This window comes from Rhinopithecus roxellana, chromosome 2, assembly GCF_007565055.1.
Source record: "Rhinopithecus roxellana isolate Shanxi Qingling chromosome 2, ASM756505v1, whole genome shotgun sequence".
In the NCBI taxonomy this organism is placed as follows: domain Eukaryota; kingdom Metazoa; phylum Chordata; class Mammalia; order Primates; family Cercopithecidae; genus Rhinopithecus; species Rhinopithecus roxellana.
The window spans coordinates 78,634,773-78,644,259 of NC_044550.1; the positions used below are offsets into that span (position 1 = coordinate 78,634,773).

The 9,487-nt window shown below is 35.3% G+C and overlaps 1 protein-coding gene across 9 annotated transcripts in view; it reads left to right on the forward strand.

The window, feature by feature from the left end:
- The window catches only part of IL15 (interleukin 15), a 102,462-nt gene extending 95,422 nt beyond the window's left edge, over positions 1–7,040 (forward strand). For all 9 annotated transcript variants that reach the window (XM_030924766.1, XM_010375387.2, XM_010375386.2 and 6 more), the window contains 3 exons: positions 1,545–1,589; positions 3,431–3,568; positions 6,322–7,040. In XM_030924766.1, coding sequence (XP_030780626.1) covers positions 1,545–1,589; positions 3,431–3,568; positions 6,322–6,432 — 294 coding nt within the window. In that variant the 3' untranslated portion in view covers positions 6,433–7,040. The remainder of the gene's footprint in view (positions 1–1,544; positions 1,590–3,430; positions 3,569–6,321) is intronic.
- The last annotated feature ends 2,447 nt before the right edge of the window (positions 7,041–9,487 follow it).

Below are 9,487 nucleotides of genomic sequence, written 5' to 3' on the forward strand. Positions count from 1 at the left end.
AATAAAAAAAAAGTAATGATGTTAAGTAAATATAAATAAACAAGGGTGATAATGCTGGCAAGGATGTGGAGAAACTGGATCATTCATACATTGCTGGTGATGATGTAAAATGATACAGCCACTGTATAAAATAGTTTGGCAGCATCCTATGAAACAAAACATGCATTTGCCTTACAATCCAACAACTGTACTCTTCGACATTCATCCTCAATAAATGAAAACTTATGTGCACACAAAAATATGTACATGAATGTTCATAGAGATTTTTTCATGACTGCCAAAAACTGGAAACAAATGTGCTTTAGTTGTAAAAACTGTGGCGTATCATGTCAGGGAATACTACAGAGTAATAAAAAGGAACAAACTAGTGATACCCACAAGGTGGGTGGATCTCCACGGTATTATGATGAGTGAAAAAAGCCAATCTTCATAAAGAAACTGTGGTACATTTATAAAACAGAATATTATCCATTGATAAAAAAGAAATAAGCTATCAGGCCATGAAAATAAATGGAGAAACCTTCAAAGCCATATTGTTAAGTGAAAGGTAGGGATGCCAATCCGAAAAGGCTTCACACTGTATGATCCCAACTATGACATTTTGAAAAAGGCAAAGCTATGGAGACAATAAAAAGATCAGTGGTTGCCAAGGGTTCGGAGGGAGGGAGAAATGGCTAGGCAGAGCACAGACTACTTTTAAAGCAGTGAAAATGTTAATATATGATGATGGGTGGCATTATACATTTGTCAAAACCTGTAGAACATACAACACAAATAATGAGCCCTAATATTCTATATAGCTAAGATCATAATAGTGACTCACCAAGTATAACAAACACACCAAACTAATGTAAGATATTAACAATAGGGAAACTGGGGTGGAGGACAAAGGGGTGTATAAGTCTTTGTACTTTCTGCTAGTTTTTCTGTAAACCTAAATGACTCATAAAAATGTCTATCAATTCTTTTAAAAGCTAATTTCAGAAGGTTACATACGATATGAGTCCCTTTACGTAACATTCTTGAAATGATAAAATTATAGGAATGGAGAGCTGAGAAGTGGTTGCCAGAATTTAGAGAGATTGGGTGATGATGAGGTATGTATGGGGAGAAAGGTGACTTTGGTTATGAAAGAATAGCAGGATAATCCTTGTGGTGATGGAACTATTTTGTGTCTTAACTGTGGTGGTGGTGATGTGAATCTATGCAAGTGATAAAATTGAATAAAACTTCACACATATGCATGCACACACACTGTGGCACATAAAACTTGTGAAATCTGAACAAGGTGACTGCATTGTATTAATGCCATTTTTCTGATTGTAATACTGTACTGTGGTTATAGAAGATATTACCACTGGGGGAAGCTTATTGAAGAGTACACAAGATCTCTCTGTATTTACTCTTACAGTTTCATATAAATTTTAAATTATCTCAAAATAAATAAATGAATTAAAAACAATTTAATGTTTTCAGTAGGTTGTGCTCATAATATTTAAAGCAGAGCATAGTTTTTAATATTGTCTAATTTTGTTTCCTTCCAGTCCATGCATATTGATGCTACTTTATATACAGAAAGTGATGTTCACGTGAGTATACTTTTTTCAAAATTGCTATTTGTCTCATTATCAAAGTTTTTAAAAGTATATTTTTAACAACTAAAATATGTGTAGTTTTAAAATCTAACTTTTGGTGTGTGTCTATAATATATGATCAATGAGTTTTATTAGTGATTGTTGAGATGGGACTTGGGGACAGATAGCTACATAAACGATATTTTTGTAATGGTGCCAAATCAAAATATTAAAAAAGTCTTTTCCCTCAATGTCAGACAAGATGCATTATAAGTTTTTGTGATACAGTTGCATCATAATAATGCAATTAGATGCAAAAATCAGATTAACTTATTCAATTTAAGAGTAGCCAACATACCAGTTATTTCCAATGCTATAATGTATCACCATCTGCAATCATATTTTCCATAAATTGCTTAAAGTCGTCCATGTTCTGCATTTTACATGGTTCTCTACATTTGTCAGAAAAAGATTCTGATTAATTATTCTTTATGTGAGAAAAGAAACATAACCCATGAAACTCATTAGAATTGAAAAGTGATTTTGAACTGATTTCATTAATACATTGACATCTACTAAGGCATGTAGGATTTGTCATTTTGGTGGTGGTCCTTCCCTTCGGGATTGTTACTAAAACCAAGAAATGAATCCCCAACTTCACCTCAGGGAAAACAAACTCTATGTCCTCCCTCCATTATTCTTCAATTAGAACTTCTCTTACATAGATGACTTTCTAAGCATTGGAAAGAAACCATAGCCAGAAACTAGAAAAAAGAGATATTTACCAACCAATTGGGTCATGCTGCTGCACAAAGAAATTGTCTCCCTCCTCTGGCTACAGCATGTATTGTTTTTCTCTGCATTTTTGTAAAATGGAAAGTAGTCAGTTAACCACCAAATTCAGCATCCTGAGATTGCTTTTTTGCAATAAGATAACTTTGCAACCCATGGGTTATCGAAACAACCTTAGACTGAAGTTTAGATTTAAAAACTGACTCCACCACTTTTTACTTGTGTTACCTTGGAAATTGCTGAACATTTCTGAAGCTCAGTTTTATTATTGCTGATACGGTGACAGTATTTGTCTTTCAATCCTAAGCAGTGACTGTCGGGGTTAAGGAATATTACCTGTGCTGGGCACATGGGTGTATTTCTTCATTTTTTCATCCATTCAGTAAGCATTTGTGAAGTGCGTGCAGGCTCCCAGGCACTGTGCAAGGTATTGAGAACACAAAGTCAAATAATGGTCAAATCCCTAGATATTCCTTGTTTCCTTTCTTTAAGTTCTTGTTAAAGTAAATGTTGTGGAAAACATATTTTTGTGGCACCTAAGAGCTTTTTCTGATTTGGCCAGCCTGTGAGTGGACATTAGTCCTGCTTTGATTTTTCTAATAAATTTCTTGGAATTGCTTCTCTCCCTCTGGAACTTTGGAACTTGAAAGAATAGTATAATTAGCAGCCACCACTATTTAAAATGTTAACAACACAATTTGATTCTAAAACTTCTTACAAATGCACTGTCTATGTTGATATTTTCAGAGTCTAAGGCCAGTATTACTACCCTTTCCACAGGGGAAATGTGCTCAGTGAGAAAAACTGGCCACTATTTCTACATTTTCTAGTTTCATGTTCTGTACAATATTGCCATCCTTCTTGATTGTGTTTTGTTGGTTTGTTTTGGTTTTTATTTCAAAGCCAAAAGAAAAAAAATTAAGCTGCCTCCTATGTAAAATTTCTTAAGGATATTGTGTATCTTTATAAAATATTTGGATTAACTTTTTGAAAATCAAAATTACATCAGTATGAAAATTAATAATCACAAAAAAGTAATTGTTCTTTTTAACTTTTATTTTTAGCCCAGTTGCAAAGTCACAGCAATGAAGTGCTTTCTCTTGGAGTTGCAAGTTATTTCACATGAGTCTGGAGATACAGATATTCATGATACAGTAGAAAATCTTATCATCCTAGCAAACAACGTCTTGTCTTCTAATGGGGTGAGTTTTCCAACAGTTGCTCAGAGTTGCATCTTATGTTTTGGGCCTGATTTGGAGAAGTCGTTCATGGACAAGCAGATCCTCCTAAGGGGCACTTAGGAGAAGGAGTCCTTTTCCAGTGGAATGGCATCCAAAAGTGGCACCAACTCCAGCATGCACACAATGCTAAACTGTTCAATGATTTATTCAGTAGACAAACATTTACAGAATCATGCCAGGTAGTGTGCTTCAGTGCTAGAATTATAGTTGCAAACCAGACAGACAGGTCAGTGACCTCAAGGTGTTTATTGCCAGGTGCAGTGGATAGACATTAATCTAATTACATACTCAAGTGTCTAACATCAATAATAGTAACTCACATTTATTGAGTTATTACAGTGTGGCAGACACTGAGCTTTAAATTGTTAATTCATTTAATTCTCATGACAAATCTGTGAGATAGTTATCTTTATTTCTATTTGAATGTTGAAGAAATTGTAGCACTGAGAGCTTGGATCACTTGCTCCAGTTTATACAGCTAGCAAAATGAGGAGCCACAATTCTTACCCGAGCAGTCTGTCTTCAGAGTCTGTTATCTCATGAGAAGATAAATGCTTTAAAAGGATAACAATGAAAATATTAATAATTTGAGTATAATCCGGGACATTCCAGGCAACTTTAGCAGTAGAGGGTTCCAGGAGAGCAAATTCTAGGTACTCATATGATAGGCTGGGGCATCAGCTGTGCAAAGGCCCTGAAGTGCAAAGAATTACGACTTTCATGGCAAAACACCAGTGGCCAAAGCAAGGTAGAGAGAAAGCAGTTTTGTAACGAAGAGGCATAATCAAATTAGTTCATTTCATAAATACTTTTTAGCCCTCAGGAGACAGTATGAAAAAATACCCATAATCCCTGCTGTTAAAGAGGGAGGAAACAGAAATAAACCAACCACTCAGCAAATGAGTAATAAGTTAGTTATTTATGAAGTCCAGTGGTGAAAAAGGAGGCAGGGTAGGGGGACTGGGGCTCCAGTTAGGGTAGGCTGAACTAATAAGCTGCCATTTGACAAAGATGTGAGGGAATGAGCCTTAAGGGTATCTAGGGACATATGTTCAGGCAGACACAACTGAAAGTGCAAAGACCCTGAACTTGTGTAGGTGGACACCTTGACTTTTCTCTAAAAATACAATGCTGCTTTATGTCTTTGCTTCAGTGTAAGCTTCTCAGTGATTTACCTATTTACAATTGTAATCCCTTCCCTATTTGAGTACTCCCTGTCCTCTTGTCTGCGTGTCCCATATCTGGAATACGATATATTTTATATAATAAGTATTGTCTGTTTTTCCCTACGAGAATGTCAGCTTAAAAGGGACAAGTGTTTTTGTTTTTTATTAGTACTATATCCAAATTCCCAGAACAGTGTCTCATATATATTAAATAATTTATAATACTTTATATATGTATGAAATGAATTTATTAAGGTTTATAATACTCTTATGATGTTATCTCCATCTTATTGGTGGAAAGAGTGAGCCATGCAACAGATAACTCATGGCAAAATAAATGATGAGCTCTTTAATGTGAATGCTGACAGTCACCCTCATCATGGCAGAGTGCGATATACATGCTGGAATGGGTGGGCAGGACTGCACAGTCAGAAGACCTGGATGTGAAGAATTTCAGTTGATTATGTCAGTTGAGATGAGTCAATATCTCTGTCTTCCTAGCTGACATGATTATTTTCAGGATCAAATAGGACAGCATTATATGAAATATGACAGTGCTTGGCGTAGAGGATGTGCTTGATAAATGTTAGTGATGCTGAATTCCAAATAGTTAATGGATATAAAATCTAATTTTTATTTTTTGCTGGCACAGCCTTCATGGTTCAGATGATCTCTAAAAAGTTTATTCTTAATTGCTACATTTGGAACATTCTAGTTATCCATAAAACTGTGTTTGAATTACAACAATTTGTGGTATTCACCTAAATGGCTCAATTCAACCAATGGGTGATTACAGTGCATCAGGCCCTGTGCTGAATGCTAGGGAAATAAACATACTGGCTTTGCTCTTCTGGTAGAGAGCTTAGAGAATAGTATTATAGTATAAAAAGAGTAAAACTTCATAATATGAATAGAATACATGAGATGTTGTGAGAGAGGTCTAAATAAGAGGTTCTGAGATGTAAAGATGGAACATTGAGTCCAGCCCTGGGAACCCAGGGGTTCAGAGAAGCCTCCCTAAATGAGTACCTGAATAATCTTAAGTGTAAGTAGCAGCAGCTAAAATATGAAAGAATGTAACAGAGAGAAAAGCAAAGGCAGAGAGGCATCTAATAGTAAGCTGTGCATGGCAAGGAAAGCCAGATGCTCACTCAGTGTTCCTAGAGCGTAACATTGAGGCACAGGGTATATGTGAAATAAATAGGTAAGGAAGAGCTCATGAAGAGCCTGTGTGCTATGCAGGGAGGCATGGTCTTTATGCTAGAAGCAGATGATAGGAAACCATTGAAGGGCTCAAAGCAGGAACTCCATGGTCTGACAGACACAGCTTATTTTTCTCAATGTCCTTAACCCATTATTGGAAAAATAAACATATATCAAATCTCCCAGTTCTCTTTTCTCATAATTCTTCCTAATATGCTATTTATTTGCTAAAGTTTTCATATCTCAAGACCTCACCATATGGTTCAAACGATATGATATTCCCATTCCCATGAATGTATATTTAATTTTATTATAAATTGCCAATTTAATCTTTATATTTTGCAGAATATAACAGAATCTGGATGCAAAGAATGTGAGGAACTAGAGGAAAAAAATATTAAAGAATTTTTGCAGAGTTTTGTACATATTGTCCAAATGTTCATCAATACTTCTTGATTGCAACTGATTCTTTATAAAGTGTTTCTGTTACTAACGAACATCACTCTGCTGCTTAGACATAACAAAACACTCGGCATTTCAAATGTGCTGTCAAAACAAGTTTTTCTGTCAAGAAGATGATCAGACTTTGGATCAGATGAACTCTTAGAAATGAAGGCAGAAAAATGTCATTAAGTAATATAGTGACTATGAACTTCTCTCAGACTTACTTTACTCATTTGTTTTTAATTTATTATTGAAATTGTACATATTTGTGGAATAATGTAAAATGTTGAATAAAAACGTGTACAAGTGTTGTTATTTGAAGTTGCACTGATATTTTACCTATTATCGCAAAATAGCATTTGTTTAAGGGTCAAATTATGTAGTGGCAGGGATGGGTACCAATGCTGCAGGTCAACAGCTATGTTGGTATGCTCCTGCCAGTGTGAAACCACTGACTACTGGCTCTCATTGACTTCCTTACTAAGCATTGCAAACAGAGGAAGAATTTGTTCTCAATAAGAAAAAGAAGAACTATATGTGAATCCTCTTCTTTAAACTGTAATTTAGTTATTGATCTATAAAGCAACTGTTATGAAATAAAGAAATTGCAACAACCGGCATATAATGTCCATCAGTAAATCTTGGTGGTGGTGGCAATAATAAACTTCTACTGATAGGCAGAATGGTGTGCAAGCTTGTCCAACCCATGGATTGCAGGCCATATGCGGCCCAGGACAACTTTGAATGTGGCCCAACACAAATTCATAAATCTCATTTTTAGCTCATCAGCTGTCATTAGTGGTAGTGTATTTAAAGTGCAGCCCAAGACAATTCTCTTATTCCAATGTGGCCCAGGGAAATCAAAAGATTGGATGCCCCTGGTATAGAAAACTAATAGTGACAGTGTTTATATTTCATGCTTTCCCAAATACAGGTATTTTATTTTCACATTCTTTTTGCCATGTTTATATAATTTTAAAAAAGCCCTGTTGATTTGTTGGAGCCATTGTTATCTGACAGAAAATAATTGTTTATATTTTTTGGACTACACTGTCTAAAATTAGCAAGCTCTCTTCTAATGGAACTACGATAAAGATGGAATATTTTTGTTTTATTATACATTCATTTCATCTTAATTCAATTCTGGTAATACTCACTGAGTGACTGTGGGATGGGAAATTATCTCTTAAGAATTCAATTTCTCTCCATTCCACAGTAAAAACTGGTTCTCTTTTGAAACATTCTTCTATCACCCCAGTGCCCTATCCATATACATGGGTCTTATTGCTCTAGTCAAATGGTGCTTATAAATACCTTCTGAGAAAGTTTAGAAGAAATCTGTATCCTATTTGACTTTCAATAATCATGTATTGGCTCTCAGCTTCTTACCTAATCTCAGTCTAGAAAAAATAGTACTTGGCAGCCACTCTTAAAAGTCTTGGATTGTGGAAGTTTATTTATTTATTTTTATTTCAATTGAGATACTATTTTTTAATATACCTGTATTTTTGTTTTGCTTTATGTATCTTTTTCTATTAGAGAGAGGAGGAAAAGTGTACCATTTTCATCTCTAAGTTTCCAGTTCAGTCTTTAAGGGAATGTTAGTCTTCCTGAGAAAGGGGGAAGGAAAATCATAATGCCAGTCACGTTACAAATAATATTTTATAGTGATCAATAGTTCATTTTGGTTACATAGGCATACAAGTGGGCTTAAAACTTGGAATTCACCAGGGCTCAAAATTTTAATTCTTACATTAGTTACTCGATATGGATCACTTCAGTTGATCTTAGAAAACTCAAAGCATAGATCTGCAACTACTTTAAAATACTATTAGTTAACTGAAGAAACAAAATAATAGTGTAAAACAATCTAAATTTTATTTTTCATGCTTGTATTCTTTACAAAATCAGTCTTTCCTTTGGATTCAGAATCTGCCTGTTTGAACTATCTTCCTTCATTAACCAACCCAATGTCATTTGCCTAGAGGATACTGTGTTTATGTCTCATTTACTGCCTTAAATGCTGAAAATATCTTCCATATGGAACATACAATAAAGGAAGCACAGAAACATATACTTAGAAACTCAAATAGTAAAGATAAGCATAACAATATGACATACAGTCCAAAGTTATATTGATGAATTTTGTTTTTATCTTTTCTTAATTTCGGGAAAGAAAAAGACATATGAAAGAATATTATCTCTACATTCTCCCTGACAATGAACAAAAGGGCTAGAAGGCAGAGGGCATGGAAATGTAAACAGAACCAATATATAATTGTTGAGCCCAGGCCAGGCACGGTGGCTCACACCTGTAATCCCAGCACTTTAGGAGGCCGAGACGGGTGGATCACGAGGTCAGAAGATCAAGACCATCTTGACTAACATGGTGAAACCTCATCTGTACTAACAGTACAAAAAACTAGCCAGGCGTGGTGGCGGGGGCCTGTAGTCCCAGCTACTGGGGATACTGAGGCAGGAGAATGGTATGAACCCAGAAGGCGGAGCTTGCCGTAAACCGAGATCAGGCCACTGCACTCCAGCCTGGGGGACACAGCGAGACTCCGTCTCAAAATGAAATGAAATGAAATGAAATAAAATATTGTTGAGCCCAGAGAATTTTAAAACTTAATCACAAAGCTAGTATTATATACTCTCATTTTTTTTATCTTAGAAGAGTAAGTCACAGAATTACTTTTCTTCTTTTGCTACTGTTTTTGTGAGAGGGGATCACGTGTTTTGATGTGCTACTGTTTATGGCCATCAAATTCAATAACTCATAAGGTCAACCAACATATACAATACGAAAATCAAGTAGTGTGGTTGTTCCCTCCCTTCTCCCCCAACTTAGCACAAAAATACTAGAGAATGCATTTTATTTCCTTCATCTGTGTTATGTCAGTCTTAGCTTAAGTTCTTTGCATTCCTTGTGAGCCATGGTTAATGTATGCATGCCATATATAAATATTTTGCACAGAGAATATCTCATTTCCATAGAGGTTTGGTTCAATATTTCTGAATGTGTCTGATGACTGAATTGTGTCCTTAGTAAGAAATTGATTATGCA